The sequence below is a fragment of the Mchenga conophoros genome, linkage group LG19 (assembly GCF_057382185.1).
Source record: "Mchenga conophoros isolate Kocher_MC1m ecotype Shallow Benthic linkage group LG19, M_conophoros_male_GT1.1, whole genome shotgun sequence".
Taxonomy (NCBI): Eukaryota; Metazoa; Chordata; class Actinopteri; order Cichliformes; family Cichlidae; genus Mchenga; species Mchenga conophoros.
In genome coordinates this window covers 30,561,717-30,581,676 of record NC_140544.1, presented here as the reverse complement: position 1 = coordinate 30,581,676, position 19,960 = coordinate 30,561,717, and the positions used below count along the sequence as shown (strand labels likewise).

Here is a 19,960-nt window from a genome sequence, read left to right as displayed (position 1 = left end):
AGGAAGATCCACCCTTTCCTGTTGTGCAGAATGAACAAACAACATCTTTTAGTAAACCAAAGGAAGAATCACATTACGCAGTGATTATCCAGAATGTACTCATATTAAAGGGATATTTTAACCTCTGGTTATGTGAATATAATGTGAATTGTTATGGAATAGCAGGAAAATGTGAAAATTAAAAAAATAAAAATAATATGTGATCAAGTTCTAAATCATTGTTAGAGTGCCAAAAGATAATAGGAACATGTGCTTTTCATTTTCTTGGATGGAATGACTTCAACGAGCCCCCCCCCCCTGCGCCGCTTCCGTGATTAAAATCTTCAAGTATAAATCTAGAGCACGACTTTTGACGCAAGTATAATGACTAGTGAAGCGCGGAGTCCACTCCGTGTGAGTGACAAGCCCGACAGCAGCAGCACGGCCGCCCACTCACAGACAGGCTGGGTGAATCTTAATTGTGTAACGTTCATTGACGAGTCAGCACAATGCTTGTGAGACCGCGGAGGCGCACCGAGCCCAGCAGAGCGATGTAATGCTCCCATCGAGGAGGACACAGATGGACAGCCTAGTTCAACCGCTCGTCGCCCAGTACCTCGCAATGGGATGTCAGTCAAAAGAAAACCAAAACGAAAGTATAACATCAGAGGAAAAGGGCAGAGACGAAGCGTAAGTCGGCTCATCTTTTTGTGCTTTTACTGAGGAGTTTCTGGTTGGTTTTCTCTGGTGAAAACGTGGGCACCTGATCGAAGGTATAGGAAGGTTAATCCTACTATCAGCTATTTGTTAATAGTAAATGTGGAATTTTGGCCAAAATGGTGTCAAAAACTGATGCTTTCCACTTGTTATTGCGCACAAGCGTGTTCAAGTTCACCCGCTTCTCTGCGGCCAGACCTGCTACGCTTGAAGCGCTTACATGCGTAAAACTGTTCCATTTGTAAGCTCTTTGCTCTGGTCACTCGAGAGTTTTATGTGGATGTCCGCAATCAGCCGGTATTTCCCCAAGTTAAAGGAAGGAAATGAGAACAATGAATAGCAAAACACACCACGGGGGTTTCTTAAGTGTAAATAACACCTTCGAGTTGTGTGACTGTGGGACAAATCCTTTCATGCGTGTGGGCTAATAACCCGTGCTCTCGTAAAATCATGGTTTAAGGAGTGTGCATGTACAGTCATACATGTTAATAGCAAAAGGAGAAAGGCACACTTTCACTGCAGTTAACCCTCCTGTACCTCCTCCGCCCTTCACTGTTCTTCTTGTGTTGGTGTTTCTCAAGGAGAGTGACTCAAGGATGCACCTCCAGGTCTAGAGTTTCTCCTCCAGGTCGGCCTCACAGGTTCCACAAACCTAGCCCGGCCCATACCCCGCCGAGTAAATCAGTAATGCCTCTGGGACACCTCACCAAGGGCGCAACCTGGGAGGAGCTCATCCAAGCCTGCCTGCAGTCTTTTGGTAAGTTAGCGCTGACCTTCTTGGCTGGTTTGTTTTACAAGGTGAAGTCCTGCAGTGAACAAAAGACTCCAGAGGGTGTTTGTGCTCTATGGTTGTGTAACAGGTTATGCAGTCCTTCGGATATCAGAAGACTTTAAACCTTCAGGTTAAGCGATATCACAGAATGTTGTAGCTTAAGGAGTCTGTTTTTCTCACCACTTTCTCTCACCAGCAACAAGTTTAGGCAGGCCTCTAAAGAAAGAAGGGAGTGCCTCGTGTTGGAAAGTAAAAAAGTGATTTCTTACCAAGGCTGACTTTATTTTTGTTTAGTGTAAGATTTCATGGTTTGAAGATAAAGTCTCTTGTCGGTCTGATTTTGTGCCTTAATGTTGAGGGACACGGTGTTTGAGGCTTGCTAATTTTTTAGAAATGCTTTTTGCTGCACTCTATTAATTGTGCATTAATATTTCACTGGCTGCATGATATATAGAGGGCGTACTTAAATGAAAGAACAGCACAGCAGTGATTGTGTAGGCTATAGTTGGATCAATCAAGCAGATATCATTGGCTTCATCGAGTTGTCTGGAGTGCTCTTTGAGTTATGGTGATTGCATCTCTGAAGAGACAAGCTTTCAAACTGCCGTTGCCTGGTTACGCAAATGCAGCAAGAGCAGTGGAGAAGTGTTACAATGGACTGCACATAAAATGACATCTCATAACTACATTCATCTGCAAAGATGCAGGTATTAATCACAGTCGGCTTCCCGTTGGCAGGATACAGAATCAATGGGAGGGGTTTTAGCCCTATAGACCCCGTACGCTTGAAAGTTACACCCTCAGTGTGTGACAGTGTCTCTCTGTCAGGATAATGTGTTATGACTGGGGTTTTCCTTGCACAGCCTCTCCTGATAAAATGCATCACAGTTCTGGTCCTCTTGACTCACATCACAGGGGACCCCTAAGGTCCTCGAGTCCTGCCACCTTTTCAAATGTGAGAGTGCACGTAAGAGCTATTTGAAGGATTACCGGATGGCAGCTTCAAGCCTGGCTGAGCTGAAAGGTCAGATCCCTGAACGGTAGTCCTCAGATGCTGACCAACCTTTGAAATGCAGAGCACTGCGAGGTGTGGATCAATAGCTGTTGACATCATCTTTCTCCTTGGACCGCTCAGAACACACCCATATTTTTTTTTCTGTTTTTGTTCTTGCTTTCTTTTTTGTTTATTACAGTACTGCTTGCATTTAATTTGCCTTTTTTTTGCAAATTTGGCAAAATATTTATAAGCCAATAGAATAAGACGCGCTATATAAGTCAAGAAACAGTGGTGGGGTTTTTTGGCCTGATGGAAAGTCTCAATCTTCACAGCTGTGAAGAAAACAACACTTTGTTTATCGCATAAGAATATTTTTATTTTTGTATTTATTTACCCATCTACTCCCACATAAATGCGGGTGCAGATGTTTCAGTATTTATTTAATTTTAATGTTTTTGTTGCAATGTATCTACTGCTTGGACACTTCATTAACTAACATCAAATCCCAATTTGTAGCTATGTAACATTAATGGTTATTTAGCCATGACATTTAGCTTTTTTTAAAAATTCATTACAACTGGCTTTCTGTTAAAATGTGTTAATTTTGCTTGCTCATGACTTTACATAACTACATATTGCATACAGATCACAACATCTATTTCACATCTTTTGCTGTTAGATAACGGTTTAAGTTACTCTTTCATTTTTAAGCTGTTTATATTCAGAGAGCTTTAGCCTTTAGTTTATTTAACCACTTAAATCCACTTTTAATTCATCCTTTTCTATTTGTTTATATGCAGTTTTTTTTTTTTTACTTTACTTTCTCCATCTAAGTAGTTTTTTTTTTGTTTATTTGTTTGCTTTTTTCCTGCTTGGGAATTACTGTTGTAAAGCACGAATGGAAACAGTGTTGTCGACACAGTTTCACAGAGTCCGAAATATTATGGAAGATTTTGCCCAGAGTACATAGAGATGGCAATCTGACTCGGGTTCTTCTAAAACAAAAGGACCGTCCAATCTGATAGCCTCTGTCAAAACAAGGAAACATGACGTGCATGTTTGGATCGGCCGATGAATGTCGAAGATAACCTTAAAAGTAGGCCACCGGCCGCATGCCCACTGCAGTGTTTATCATCATTCGCCGGGCAGCAGCTTTCCTAATGTTCCAGTCACTAACAGCCAGTCCGGAGGGGATTTCCTCCCACAATTAACCCTGCACAGGGAGGGTTAGTGGTTGGAAAGTTGTGAAAAAAGTATGGTGTAATTGTTTGCCTTATGGAGACTCACAGCCTCCTGCTGTGCTTTATTTTACAGTAGGTCTGACTCTGAGTGTTAGTAAGTTAAGAGAGTATTAACTGATAATTTGATTAAAGCAATCTTATTATATTTGTGTTTACCAGAAATGCCAAGAAGGAGTGGGAATTGTTCTGCATGCATATGTCTTAACTTTAACTGCACCAAATTTTTGCAACCTGTATCACATGTGTCATTTTATAAGCAGCCCTGTGTTTTTCTTGTCTCTTTTACTCTCTTAATGACTTGGAGGGTAAGGTCACTGACATTCGCTGGGTTTAGATGGCAGAGCCTGCGTGTTACAAACACAAACACACCAGATGCAGGATATGAGGGATGGATTAGTCAGCTGCGGCAGCAGTGGCAAGTTGCTTACAGATAACAAAGATTAGAAAACATGTTGCCATGGCGTCCAAGGTATTTCCAAGGTGATATTGTTTAAAAGTGGGTCCTCAGACGCCTGATATCCTTGATGGTGTAAAGACACTGGCAAAGCTTAAAGGGAAACAGCACGCAGCTTGAGACTTCGCAAATGTTGTTCTTAAGGTTTTCAGCCCATTTTCAGGGACCACAGGGGAAGAAAGACACAAATAGTCTAGAGCTGCTATTAAATTCACTTCCTTTTTACGTCAACCGCAAATTTACGGAACGATACAGTCATTTTTGAATTTGTGCTGAAGATGAGTGGTTTGTTTGAGTGTGTGGGAAAATCACTTTTTGTGCTCATCTTGTCCGATTTTAAGAGGTCATTGATAAGAAATTTGTCTTTCTTTTCGCGGTTTCGAGATGTCAGTCATAGCGTGGAGTCAGACGAGCATTATAAGGAAAGGTGGTCTGCATACAAAGAGAGGAAGTCAGATACATGCAAGGAAAAAGGAAGCCAAAAAAAAGGTAGTGAGACAGGCGAGCAGCAGAAGTAAACACAATCAGAGGAAAAGGTAAGCGTTCAACGGAAAGGTAATGGCACGAGAATGTGGGCATAAGTTTAAGCTAACTGTCTCTTGTAAAGTGATGAAAATGTCTATGCTGGATTTATGTAGTACAAAATAAATGAAGAAGGAGGAGGGTATTTCTTTAACATTATTGATGCATAGACCCTCATCCCACCAACATATCTAGCATGCAAGACTATTGGCTGGGGATAGGGTGGCCAAGCGTCTCATATTATTCTGGACTTTACAGCACCTTTATCTCTTGTTCAGCATGCTGACATAATGTCCCACATTTTGATTGGCTCCAGTTTGCGAAGTGAACAAATATTATAGGAAATGAGGGGCTTATGTATGTGTGCATCGCTGCTGAAACTCAAAGATACCACACAGAAAAGTAGCTGAAATAACAATTTGCAGTTTTAGCAGATGCTGCAAGAGAAAAAGCAGAAGACGCAAGAGCACAAAGACTGTTACGTGAGTCTATAAACACAAAGTTTCACTTGAGTAAAGTTGTGAAAACACTGAAATACAATATTTGGTCTTCACATTATATGAATGCAAAATCTATATAGCTTGCAAAATTTGTGTGTTTATTCTGTTAGTTCACAATATCAAAATTTCAAACTCCCCCCTCAGCTTGGCCTGCATTTCCCCACATAAATATACATTTTGATCCAGATTTATTTGCTGTAAGCAAGAAACATCATGGCAACATGTTATTCTGTTTGCCTTCAAAACATCATCAGCTATGCGATTAACTTTCTGTGAGAAAACTGTGTGATGGATCTGAAAACCACATTTGAGTTAAACATGATGCGAAACCAAAAGGGGGTTTATCTTAGTACTAGTAGCGGCTTCTGTATTTAAAAATACACACATATACACACACACACGTATATGTATGTATATGTATGTGTGTGTGTGTGTACGGTGGCCCTGAGAGGCCAAACGGAGTGCATATATACCATCTTTGAGTCATTTGATATTCAAAACCCACCAGCCCCCCAAAAAAGCAACAAAAACCATGCCACAAACCCCCATCTGATCTCTGATAATCAAACAACAACAGCAACAAAAGCAGCTCTAATAGTACATTTTAATGTGATGTGTTCTGGTTGATTGTATTTGATGAAAGGCAGGCAGAAGAATTCTCACCATCAGAGCAGGTTTTATCTGAGAGGGTGGCGTGTGTTTTTGTAAACCTCCTCCTCTTTACAGCGGCGACGCCTAACTCGAGCACGTGTGCGTTCGTTTTCTTTTGCAGACGCAAACGGATGTGTAAACGGGAACGGCCACTTGCTGAACATCACCCTGACCATGCACCGTCACCTCATCTCCTCCGGTGATCTGCTGGACAAACTCGTCTTTTTATATCCTTTGTGGAGTGCATCATAAAAGCTTTGGGGGGGGGGGCTGCTGTCACAAGGCAGGGACGTGATTCAAACAAATCAGCGGCCAATTCTGGGCAGAAAATGTAGACCAAGATCAGACCACTTGTTCTGCCGTGTGCTGCTTTCATTTGGTTGTCAACAGCAACACGCTGTCAAGTTCATACTTGGCTCACAATGCAGCCTGTAGCTGTCAGTGTGTAAAATGTGATAGGAAAGTGGCAGTTCGTGTTTGCTCCTCCTGTCAGACATTTTAGATTTTGTACATCAGTTGCTTTCAGTGTGCAACTTTCCTCTATTCTGAGCTGGTGTATTCAATAGCGGGGAGTCTATTACCTTTCAGCATTTTGGTCTCTTTCAGAATGTTTGGTTCAGTGCTTTTTTATTTTCTCTGCTTCACACCAAAAAAAACCCATGTTTTTTTAATGCCTTGTGACTTGTGGGGAGGATCTATAATCTCAGCTTTCATTCAGGAAACAGCAGTGGCATCACAAAGCCCCTCAGAGGAGCTTATCAGCCCCACGGTGAGAAAGCCTTGTGGTTTCAGGTGTTAATTACCTCTGCCTCTTTCACATACAAGTTCTCTCCAGCTATATATAAACACAGACCCTCCACTGCCTAAAGAGCCCCCCGCTCGCGCAGACCCACGTCAATGCACGCACGGCCGAATGGCCCTCTCTGCTATTTTTAACCCTCTCGTTCTGTGCCCGAGACCCAAAAGGATGCATCAAATAAATACAGTGTGTGGGTTAGGATCAGGGAAGAGGCACAGGGGGCCATTAACAGTCTTCATCACAGTCTGGCCTTGGAATTGCGTGGGCACTTCTTCTGCTCCTATGACGCAATTAGCCTTTTTATGTGCTTCACCGCAATCTCGTTCCTGCCAGCGCAGAGCTATACAGTCGGTTGGATATAAATTCACAGGGCGGTGTTTTTCTGAGCAACATGTGCTAAAAGGAAGGCAGAGTGACCTCCGTAATAAATAATAGCCTTTCGAGCTGACAGCACTGTTTAAACTGCCGCACGTTTAAAGATCCGTCGCAAAACAGTTTTTCTACAATATACGAGGCACCGATTCTGCGGTTTCTTTGTGCATTATGTTGTTCTCTTACCTCTGTAAGCCAGAATGATTCATTCCGTGATGCTCATCGGGAGTTTTGCTTCATGCAGTCGCCTCCTCCCACATTAACAAATGTCACCTGTGTTTGCCTTTTCAGTTTAGTTTTTTTTATTAATGACTTTGTTTGCTGGAAAGAAGTTGCACAGTCACATCAACCATATGTTCATTATTTACTCCAGAAAAAAATTGTCTAGAATAACTTGCTGGCAAGACAAGCAGCAGTGAATCCAAGCTTTAACTTTCATATTCATCAGGTTTATGCTCATGTCACTTGCTCCTTAACTGAAGTCCTCACGTTTAAAACGGCAGTAGACAGCGAGCAGCCAGCAGAGTGCCAGAGGATATGCTACCTCATCAGGTAGTCCCACAAATACACCGACTCAGAGTTCAATTTGGCTTGTTTTTACATCTCATTCACACTGTTATCATTCTTTACTCTTACAGGCACTGGATCCAGGAATTCTGGATGATGTTCCGGTTGCACCACAGCTTGTCAGACAGCCTGGATGAGTTTCGGGATCTGATCCGAGAGCACGGACAGGAGCGACTTTGCTCTCTCCTAGAGACCAAATGGATGTAAGTGTTAATCTCCGGCCAGCTGGCCAACTGAGACATTAGGTCTACAGAACTCTCGGTTGCTTGTTGCAGTCATAAAAGTACTGAAATCAGTCACGATCAAGAATAGAGACTCTCACTATGAAGAACACAGACCCGTAGTAAGCATGCTAAATCTTCCATTTTTTATTGTTGTTGTTTTTTATCATTTAGGTTGCTGTGATGAAACTGGACTGCACAGTTTTAAGTTAAATACTCAGATTGATGCTGCAGCTAACTATAATTATATTTAGAGAATAATCTTCCAATTAATAATTAGTGATGCAAAGAGTTGTTTTATATATAATGTGAGAAATATCAGTTTCACGCATATCACATGCTTTATTGTGTCTGATCAACAGCCCAATACTAAAGCAGCAACATTAATAAAAGTGGTAGATACTTACATTTGTTAAGCTAAAATCATTGAACTGTAGAATTAAAAGATTAAAACTCCAAACTGCACGTTTTGTAGCTGCACCATTTTTCTCTCCAGGAAGTGACCGCAAATAAATGTAATGAAACGCTCTGTGGGAGACTTCCATGAATCAACAAACAAAGAAATCCATTTGCAGCTTTTCAGTCTATGAAGTTTTGCTGCTACATAACCTTTCTTCTGATGCAGTCACGTTTTGTTTCGTTGTGTACTCCAGAACCGAACGAGACTGGTCGTGGAAAGCCAGCCAGAAGATTAAAGCTAACAGCAGTAAAAAGAGGAAGGTGTCGCTCCTTTTTGACCACCTGGAGCCCATTGAGTTGGCCGAGCATCTCACCTACCTTGAATTTAAATCCTTCTGCAGAATATCAGTGAGTATAAACACACACCAACTTAAAAGAACAAGCGCACCTGTTTGTAGCTTATCATTAACACTTTGCTGTTTTGTTTTTGTTCTCTGTTTTTTTTTTAAATTACATTTACTAAGAACCATTAAGTGTTTCCTCCTGACAGGAAATGCTTTGCAGTTTCCGTGCAGCGGTTTATGCTCCTGTCTCTGCTCTCTTTGCCAGTTTGTAGACTATCAGCATTACATCCGCAGCTGCTGCATGAAGGACATCCCCGTGATGGAGCGTTCCATTGCGCTGTGTAACGGTGTCTCCCAGTGGGTTCAGCTGATGGTGCTAAGCCGGCCAACCGCTCAGCTGAGAGCTGAGGTTTTCACTAAGTTTATCCACGTTGCACAGGTAGTGGTTAAATCAACCCCCACTTCCACTACACATATACTTTCTGTGCTTACATTTCCTCTTCGCTTAAATCTATGTGCGGTTGTTCCAGCACCTTATCTAACTAGTGTTAATATGACTTTTGTCTCACTCTGAAAGCCCCTCACATGTTAGTAATTGTGTAATGCATATTCAGAGAGCTTGTAGTGATTCTCAGGAGCTGTGCTGCAGGCTTTTAGGGTATCCAAATATCTTACCGATAGAAAAATATTATCTGAATGCAAGCTAATGAAGTCACCAAGTGGAACACTCTTAAACAATGAGGACTTTGTAGGAGAAGAAAAGCAGGAAATGACTCGTGAGTGTAGTCTCTGATCAGAGCTGGCTTGTTAAAACCACTCCAACGTGAAGCTGTGTGCAGCCTGCTGAGAAGTGATACACTGGCTTTGGGGAGCCGTTAGGCAGGCTTGTACTCTGGAGGACCTCTTGCAACACTAATGCACCAGTCTGCTGCTGCTCACTGCTGTCAACCTCGAAACCCACGGGTGTGGAAACGAATTTCACACCATAATGCTCCAGTGACAGCAAGAACTGGAGAATTTATAAAAAATAAGAGAGGGAAAAGCATTTCCAAAAAAAGAGCGAACCATCAGAGTGCAGTAAGAAAAAGCCAACGATCTAAGTGGCTTATGTAATGCCACTGTTGTGGATTATATAACCAAGGCTACCTGAAACAAGTTTAATTGCGCGTTTATAAGTGTGTGTGTGTGCGTGAATGGACTGACGTGTGTTTCTTGTGCGTGTCCGCCAGAGTCTGCACCTTATGCACAACTACAACACACTAATGGCGGTGGTGGGAGGCCTATGTCACAGCTCAATCTCCAGACTGAAAGACACCACGTCGCACGTACCGAGTGAAGTCACTAAGGTAAAGGGTAACTGGCAACGCGATGTCCAGTTCATTTAGAGTCAAGGATCAAAATACTGGAGAAAAATAACTGTAGCACAATGATAAAAATGATTTCATTCCCCAGGTACTGAACGAGATGACAGACCTGCTGTCCTCTTGCAGAAACTATGACAACTACAGACAAGCTTACAACAAGTGTACAGGTTTTAAAATCCCCATCCTGGGTGTCCACCTCAAAGACCTGATCTCAGTCAATGAGGCCATGTCGGATTATGTCGAGGACAACAAGGTGAACGTCCAGAAGCTCCAGGCCCTGTACAACCACATCAACGAGCTGATCCAACTCCAGCAGATCCCACCCAGGCTGGATGCCAACAAGGACCTGGTTCACCTGTTGACGGTAGCGAACTGCTCGCGGCGACTTTGGGTTCATTTGAAATTGTTATGCAGCTTCATGTGATTCAGCAAGTAGCGCTGAACACATACAAAGATGCAAATGAGTGCAGCATGTGGATTGTCTTTTTCTCGTGTGGGTGTGATTAGAGTCTATGATCTATGAGTGTGTGGGTGACAAGCTGAATGTGAATGAGAGTGAGTTCAGATTGCTGTATTGTTGTATTATCTGAGTGCAGTGTGCTAATCCTACTTGAATGACAGCATGCCCGTGAAGAGATAATAATTACCCCGCAACCTGAATTCACCTTCACCAAAACATGTTTCAAGGAGAAATCTAGAGACCTTTTTCTCATTCTGTTTACCTTCCATGCAGCAATAAGTGGCTTTTTAATGTCTTGCAGCTATCCTTGGATCTTTACTACTCTGAGGATGAGATTTATGAACTGTCGTATGCACGGGAACCCAAGAACTGCAAAGCACCTGTGAGTGATAGCAACAGACACGATTTAAGTAAACATTTGTTTACCAGCTGGAAAAATTCAGCATATCAACAAACTAATAGATTGTCTTGGAAAGCAGGATTATTCACTCTCTTTCTTTAGAGAGAGCAGCTGTTTATCTTGGCCTAATGCAAAGAGACAGAAACAGCAAGCCTCTTTGGGACCTGAGATTGGTTAAGCAAAAGTGTAAAAAGTGTAATGATGCTTAACGGAAGCAAAGGCTTATTTGCTTTCTCTCAGAGATGAGAATATAGATTTCACTGTCTCTTGTGTGTGCTAAAAATGAAGCAATTACTTAGTCTGAAGACTGAAAATAAGAAAGTGCCTAGCCTGACATCCGTGCAACATTGTTGAAAGTGAATTTTTATGCTTTTGTTAAACTGACTAACTTAAGCGCAGTAATTAGCCTGTAATGTCTTGGTTGTTTCACCCATGCACTCAGAAAAAGAGTCTTTGCCCTCATAATCGTACCTACGTAACAGATTTAAATGGAATTAAATTGCTTAAAGTTGTCGTCATTTGGGCCTTATTTTATGGAGTGTATGATAACTGAAACTCCTTTGGTCAGATGTTATTTTGCATATCTCCTGAGACTTAGTTTTCTTTTTTTTTAATCAGCCAGCCACACCTTCTAGACCTCCCGTGTTTGTGGACTGGGCATCAGGAGTGGCTCCTAAACCCGATCCTCGAACCATCAGCAAACACGTGCAAAGAATGGTCGATGTAAGCGCTTCCCTTTTTCAAGCCTCCACAGTTTTCAAGCCTCCTTATTTCAACTATTCTCTTGCATGATGCCATCCTGACAGCCTGCCTTCCCCGCTATTGTTCGCTAACAACTGAGCAACAATGCTTTTTATTTGTTGTCATTCGCAGTCCGTGTTCAAGAACTACGACCACGATGAGAACGGCTTCATTAATCAGGAGGACTTTGAGAAAATCGCTGCTAGCTTTCCGTTTTCCTTCTGTGTCATGGACAAAGAGAAGTGAGTCTCTTGACAGGTCATGTATTTGCTCAGAGGCTATTTATGACTTCAGGGGAGAGGAAGCAAAAGTGGCATTTGTAGATGTGTAGTGGCGAGTTTAGCAACCGGAAACATAAAATAGCTGCGGAATTAACCATAAAGCTGCCGCTAAATGTGTACATGAAAACCAGCACAACTGATAGGCAACCGGTGCTGTAAAAAACGTTGTCACTAAGTGGTATATGGTTTTTTTACAACCACTGGGCAGATGAGTGGGTGTAGCCATCTATAAATATGGAGAGACATTAATGAAAAATTTTTAAAAAACCTACAAAAATAACATGTAAATTATTACTATTAATAGATTTTTAGTATATCAGGCTCTTTTGCAATCATCCTGTATCACAGCTCTGTTTCCTCTTTTAAACATCAGCTTACAATATATGTGTTGTGGTTTTTTCAGGGAAGGCCAAGTCAGCAGAGAGGAGATCACAGCTTATTTTATGCGGGCCAGTGTCATCTGCTCCAAGCTGGGCCTTGGCTTTGTCCACAACTTCCAGGAGACCACTTACATGAAACCCACCTTTTGTGACAACTGCTCAGGATTTGTAAGGAAACACAAACCTCCTTGGTGCTGTTTTCTAAAAAAAAATGTCATTTGGGTTTTGCTCTTTTATGTTTAGTCACATAAATGTTGTTCTCTCTCTTTTCTCTCACAGTTATGGGGTGTCATCAAGCAAGGCTACAGATGCAAAGGTGAATATGGTGATCTCACTCGTGTAACTTTGGTATCTCTGGCCAAATGTCAGTTAACTCAAATACTTGGAGAGGTACACTCTGTCTTGTGGGGAGCAGGTGAAATGGAGTGTGGTTTTTCGTTGCGTTGCATGTTGCTAGTTGAACCTTGCAGCACATGACAGAAAGAGACTGCACTGAGAACCACAATTTTCTTCCCCCTCCCCCGTCCTTCTAAAGATCTGAGAACTATTTGTTTGCTTGACAGTAAGCATGCAAAAACAAGAGTCTGAGAGTTGCATTTGCAGAACAGATAGTGTTCAAAGAGAAGTGAGAAGTCAGTTTATTGAAGCTAGATCAACTTCGGTTCCTGTTGTGACATGTCGTGCATTCTTTTGGGCCTGCACAGACTGCGGGATGAACTGCCACAAGCTGTGCAAGGACCAGGTGGCGTTTGAGTGCAAGAAGAACACCAAAGTGACCAACGCCACTGACAGTCCGACCCCGAGCTCCACGCCGGTCACCACAGGCACTTCAGAGGGTGGGTTGTGTTGATGGGGTACACCCGCATTCAGTACTGTTAATCACGCCATGCTTTTCTTGCACATGTTACCGCACAATCTCACCTCAAATATGTAGACAATAACAAATACCCGGCATGGAGTAATCACTAATTTTCTGTATCATGTGCCATCTTCTGGCGGAAAGTTTTTAAGCCACTTGTTCATTGGTGAGACAGTTTTTGTTTCCTGTAATCACTGCCTCCGACACTGCACAGAAAATAAAGTTGTTTTTTTCTCATCTGTGCCAAAAAGAGTTTGCAATAGCTGTAAGAAAAAACAATTCTTGAACGCAAGGTCAGGTCTGCTGTGAGGGTGATTTCCCTCCATCTATCGCTAGGAACAGTTTCACTTACAGTAAAACTCAAGCTGCCCACCGGCTTTAAAAATGCTTCTATATTTGGAGCAGAAAAACTTTCGTTTTTGCTTATTATAGGCTGACTAACTAAGAGACTCAGGCTCTTTCAAAATTAGTCTTTCTGACGTACTGTTTTGTCATATGGTGTGATAACTGATCTGAGCCATTTTCTTTAAGGATCACTGATTGCTCTTTAGGCATAAAAGTTACTTTAAAGAGGAGCTTTTTAGTTAATAACATGAAATAAAAGAAACCAAAGAATGTTTTAAACTATGAGGGTAATCAAAGTTACATTTCAAAATATGTCCAAATCTACTACAATTATTTATAATATTACGAGGATGAAGATCCATTTTACTGTAGTTCAAATGGTAAATGGGCGATCTTCTACTCGCACACTCAAAGCACTTTGTAAAACATGCCTCATTCAACGTGGCAAGTGAGACAAATCTCTGTTTAATATTGTGAACAAGACAGTGTCTGGAACAATGAATACCAATATTAAAGTCAATACGTGGTCTAAAAGTAAGTTTAGAGTCAGTGCAATGTAAATATTTTTCTGCTTTCTGAAGGGGAAAATATTCAGGCTATGGCAAAAGATTTTAGTTAAAGGTTTGTCTTTACGCTAAAGAGCATAGAGTAAGTTTTTTTGATCTACAAAGCAATAATTTGTTAGCTGAGAACCAGGTTTGAAGAGTTTTAAAGTCAAAGTGCAGAACTGTTGAGGTTGTAAAACAGAGGTCTTTGATGTATAGACAATAGTGTCATCTGCGTAAAGTTGCGTAGAGTAATTAGTTGAATAGAATACAAAAAGAAGTGGTGCTAGGATAGAAACTAGCAGCACCCCTTGCTGCTGAGTAATCAGATCCGATTTGCACCCACTTAAAAACTGCACGCTGCTTTCTGTTGCACAAATAGGACTTAAACCACATCAATGCCTGTTGGGAAAGAACAATAGCATGGAGATTGTCAGTGAGAAGATGCTGATGAACCAAGTCAAACGCATTGGTAAGCTTTGTAAGACAACCGTGATCAGCAAAAAGGAATCATTAGACAATTTTAGCCCTTTCATTTTAGTTGTATCATATTTCATACATGAGCTTTTGAGATCTCTACATCATCAACGTGATTTTTATTTTTGTTTTTTTGAAAAATGTGTTGTATACAATCAGACACAAGCAGTGCTACTGTGAGCAATAAATTGCACAAAAATGTTGGATGTAGCTCATGGTTCAGGTTTTACAGGGCTATGAGAACAATAGCTATTTCCGTCTGTTAATGTGCATTTTGAAATTAACAGAAATAATTACTAAGCGTGTCCCTCTGCCCAGGTTCAGAAGAATGTCCTTTCCCCTACCCTCCGGATGACAGGAGAGACTGGAGCCCGGACTCCCCAGTCACTTCCAGTTCGAGGCCTAGGAGAGTCCATAGCCATACCCAGACAGATGGACCTGAAGTATCGCCCACCTCAGCTTCTCTCTTAGTCCCAGCAACACCCACCCTCACCTCATGTCCCAGCCCAATACCCCAAAGAAAACAGCGATACTGTGCCAAATGGGAAAACAGAGCTTCTGTTGTGCAAAAGCCTAAAGAGCCAGAGGAGGAGAGCAAACCTACCTACGAAACTCTGGAACTGGTGAGTATCACACTATGAATTATACTCTACTTTTATGCACCATATCGCCCACTTGTTATTTTAATATAAGGTTTCTTTAACAGGAGAACCAGAAGCTCCGTAAAGCTAATGAGACACTACGTAAGAAACTAAAAGAGACAGAGCGGGAGGTGGAGATACTAAAGACATTGCTGAAGAGGCACGCTCTCCACCCAGTGGAGGAGGACTCCTCCTCTTAGACTTATACATACACTGATGCTTCAGCAAGGGGACTGGTGCTGCCTCCGTGTGGCAGCAGGTATGAATCCTGATTTGATCATGAACAGTGCAAGTATTTATCAGTATAATGAGATGAAGATAACATGATATAAAGGAGAATACGCTGCACAAGTTGTTTTTATCAAGGAAGTAAAATCTGTGTGTCACCAATAATAAGGTTAAGGAATTTCTTTAAAGGTGGTGGATTTTTTTAAAGCTAAATACGGTGCAATTTAACAACTTGTTGTTTTTTTTTAAATGCACATTTATCCAAATTACTTTTTAGTGGGAAGATGGTTTTAAAAAAGGCTTTTTTAAATTGCAAATCTGAGGTAAACAGGACAAGCCCCTTTAATGTTTTCAGCAGCTTAGAAAGGTGACAATCAGTAGCTTGAGCATTACTTAATTTATTTAGCTAGTGTGCAAACACAAGGCATCATTGAATGAAGGAATGCAGTATTTTTAGAGGGGGAAAAGGCATTTGCAGAATGTGTTTGATCAATTCTTGATCAGTTAATGAGCTTAGCTATTTATGTTAAACATAAAATGGAAATCAAAGGCTGCAGTAAAATGTGTGAGCAGCGGAAAAGGTCATCAAAAAGTGCATGTCGTTACTAGCAATGACAGGAACCCACTGAGCTTAGAGCAGCAGAATGAAAGTTGTACAGATTGCTTTATATTGTTTTCACTGCTCGTTTCAATGCACAACATGCTTCTGTCAATATTTATTGTGTGAAACACTACACACTTCATAAGAACAGTGAGATATCGGAACATTTTGTACAGTACAGTGGTACTTTCATGGAGTTATTTATGCTTATGTTGGCTTCATATTGATACTTAAAAAATGGCTGGTGCAGCCATGCTATTTTGATGTAGTGTGGCCCATCGTGTGAGTGTTGTACTGTGAGCTGAGATATGTGTTTGTGATGTACATGTAATGTATTGTAAATACAACGTATACACTGTGCCGTTGTACTCATGTCGAGGTTCATCCTATTTCTCAGTATTGTTCTCTTATTGTTCTAATAAATAATTCATATTCTATAGTAAACATTTTCCTGTGTTACTCAGTGTGACCACCGGGAGTCACCAAAGCATCACCATAAGAAGGTTTTCAGATTCATTTTAGTGATTGCTGGTTTTCAGTTTCTAAACATAGAGGTATATTCTGTGAATGCTCGAGTTAGCTGTTGTATGTCTATTTCTAAGAATGTGCCCTGCAAATAATATGAGTGGTAGTTAACTTCAATAACATCCTTTTTAATGCTAGGTTTAAAATATATCGTTTTTAACAACATCCACTACTAGTTAAAATAAGTAGCACATCTCCAACACATTGTTTTGCAAGAATCCACAGACTTGTGCTGAAACAAACCGTTAAAGACAGCATGTATCACCCCGTCTGCCAACTGTGCCAATCTGGCCTGTCCCTAGAGCTTTGCTGCAGGTAATGAGTCTGACTCCACAGTACATGTTGGCCAGTAGATAATGAGAGGGCAACTGTCTGCTGTTGCAGGAGGAAGGACTCAAACCTAATAATTCTCTTTTTTTGTCACTGCTCACTGCAAACAGCAGGTGATTTATACACTACTATATTCCCGGTGCTGTGATTCAGCATGTCTATATTTCTATAGCTGTATTTCATCAGATAAGAAGGCAGCTATCTGAAAGTATAAAGCATTTCCACATATATTGCATCTGTATTGTTGCCTGGACCAGGATAGCTTCTTAGGCACAGCAGCAGTTCCCAAGCCTAGCCTTGTGGTAACAGCTAATTTACTTTTATTTGAATGTGACATCCAGCTGCTGGGGAGTAGCTCCTCGAGTCTACCACGCTCCATGCACACTAATGCTGAATAATTTCCAATACCATGGCTGGCTGAGAGAAAGTGACAGAAAGAACACGTGTTAAACTTGAGAGAAAATGTCATCTCAAAGGCTGCTTTTTTTCAATCAAGGCTGTGATAAAAGCTTGAGAGGAGAAATGTCTTTGCCCCGGTGTGCTAAAGTAGTCGTCAAAAAGATAAATATATCAGACACAAATCCATTTACAAACCCAACAGAGACTGTAAACATAACACATTGTGGTGCATTTAAGTCTGAAAGAGACCACAAGACACATGTAGGCTAAGTGATACAGAGTATGACTTCCTTCTACGTACACTAAGATCAAAATATGACCAACCAATTAAAGCAGGCAGACTGAAATGATTTATCACCCAGACATCAGTTGCCACTAGGTGTGAATGTGCGAGTGAATGTGAGTGCGAATGGTTGTCTGTCCCTGTGTGTTGGCCCTGCGACAGACTGGCGACCTGTCCAGGGTGGACCCCGCCTCTCGCCCTATGACAGCTGGGATAGGCTCCAGCGCCCCCCGCGTCCCTGGAAAGGATAAGCGGAAGCGAATGGATGGGACATCAGTTGCTGTGTACTTGGGGGAATTGGGCCATTGTGAGATATCCATAAGTTAACTTAATGTGCTAAGTCTAATGAACACACTCTCTAAAACTAATCAGACAAAGATGTGAGCAGACCATTTTATGTCCCCCCTGACAGCATGCAGAAAACACATCGGGAGCACACACAGGGGACTTTCCTTTCAAACACGAACAAGCGCCACTGCCGCAGTGCCTGTAGGATACAGGAACACCACAGCCAAACTCAGCTTCACATATTCCCTTGATTATTAAACAGAGTTCATCAAGTTCTAATGATGGCCAAAGGACCATTGTGGAAGAGCAGAGAGAGAGAGAAACCCCAAGTGAAGGTGCAGGAAAGGCAGAGAAAGACACGTTTTTTCTAAGGAATCTTCCAGAGGTGGCTTTAAAACTGAAGCTGTGGTTACATTTTTTAATTAACCTTGATGATAGCGGAGGAGTGTAACGGGAGAAGAGAAGTGGAGGAGTTCTGCTCTGCAAAGGCAAACAGTACTGCTCAGCTGCCTCCCCCTCTTTCCAACCTTTGTCAGTGAAACCTGACAAAGGTGCATTAGCTTGCTCATAGGTGCAAGCTAATGCACCTATGAGCTCAAGGTAAACACAGAATAGCAAGAGAAGAGTTATGTCTGAACCTGATATGAAGGTAATGAATGTGTGGGCACCACTGTGTGTGCATTTACACAGAGAGAAACATCAGGCTGCCCTTTCTGGGCGCACACACACACACACACACACACACACACACACACACACACACACACACACACACACACACACACAATGCAACCTATGGGTGAGGAAATTCATATCCTGTAAATATCCAGTGAAGTGGCTTCATATTATTCATCTTGCTGGCATACCAGCAAGGCGGCTTTGGAATAGGCATATATTTTCGAGGCTTAGAAAAAGAGGCACAGTGACAGAATGGTGTGTGTGAAAAGCCAAAAAATACATAATTCCTCTTGGTTGTTTTGTGTTTGCAGTGCATTCCTGCAACTTGTAACCTAGAGCATCAGTGATCTGCATCACAAGGAAAAGACTTAGGTGCTGTTTAGGTGATGTGAGATGTACACGCTTCACCAGTGCAGCTGCCAGTATGATTTATGATAGATATTCACTCCCCTGTTGTTCCCTAAGGCGTACTTTGGTGCAAAGTGAGAGTGGTATAAACAAAAAAAGAAACTCTAAAAGTTATAATTGCCCCGAAACAAACACTTTTATATTGGCTCACATCTGTGTGAAATTGAAAAGCAGATTGTTGGCAAATCTATGTCTTGTTTTAAGCTGCTCAATACAAAGATGCCAAAAAACAAGAGACATCTGAAGGCAAACACTGATGGTTATATAGCATCTAACAGAACAAGTACTTCAAAGACAGCCTGGAGAAAACGCAGATTACCGTAACTGATGAAAAAATGAAACCAGGTGGTGATTTTAAAAAAAGAAGAAGAAGAGAAATCACAGGTATAGGGAGTGCAGAATTATCAGGCAAAGGAGTATTTTGTCCACATCATCCTCTTCATGCATGTTGTCTTACTCCAAGCTGTATAGGCTCGAAAGCCTACTACCAATTAAGCATATTAGGTGATGTGCATCTCTGTAATGAGAAGGGGTGTGGTCTAATGACATCAACACCCTATATCAGGTGTGCATAATTATTAGGCAACGTCCTTTCCTTTGGCAAAATGGGTCAAAAGAAGGACTTGACAGGCTCAGAAAAGTCAAAAATAGTGAGATATCTTGCAGAGGGATGCAGCAGTCTCAAAATTGCAAAGCTTCTGAAGCGTGATCATCGAACAATCGAGCGTTTCATTCAAAATAGTCAACAGGGTCGCAAGAAGCGTGTGGAAAAACCAAGGCGCAAAATAACTGCCCATGAACTGAGAAAAGTCAAGCGTGCAGCTGCCAAGATGCCACTTGCCACCAGTTTGGCCATATTTCAGAGCTGCAACATCACTGGAGTGCCCAAAAGCACAAGGTGTGCAATACTCAGAGACATGGCCAAGGTAAGAAAGGCTGAAAGACGACCACCACTGAACAAGACACACAAGCTGAAACGTCAAGACTGGGCCAAGAAATATCTCAAGACTGGTTTTTCTAAGGTTTTATGGACTGATGAAATGAGAGTGAGTCTTGATGGGCCAGATGGATGGGCCCGTGGCTGGATTGGTAAAGGGCAGAGAGCTCCAGTCCCACTCAGACGCCAGCAAGGTGGAGGTGGAGTACTGGTTTGGGCTGGTGTCATCAAAGATGAGCTTGTGGGGCCTTTTCG

General features: G+C 41.7%; 1 protein-coding gene across 1 annotated transcript; it reads left to right on the top strand.

Moving 5' to 3' along the window:
* The first annotated feature begins 376 nt into the window (after window positions 1-376).
* On the top strand, window positions 377-16,301 carry LOC146552623 (RAS guanyl-releasing protein 1-like). Its single transcript, XM_085257106.1, has 17 exons — window positions 377-669; window positions 1,278-1,453; window positions 5,955-6,060; window positions 7,494-7,556; window positions 7,643-7,774; window positions 8,446-8,599; window positions 8,801-8,974; window positions 9,765-9,881; window positions 9,988-10,263; window positions 10,661-10,741; window positions 11,378-11,482; window positions 11,633-11,742; window positions 12,185-12,329; window positions 12,441-12,477; window positions 12,866-12,997; window positions 14,706-15,010; window positions 15,094-16,301. The coding sequence occupies exons 1-17, from the start codon at window positions 536-538 to the stop codon at window positions 15,226-15,228; spliced, it is 2,382 nt and encodes a 793-aa protein (XP_085113232.1). The 5' UTR covers window positions 377-535; the 3' UTR covers window positions 15,229-16,301.
* Window positions 16,302-19,960: the final 3,659 nt, after the last annotated feature.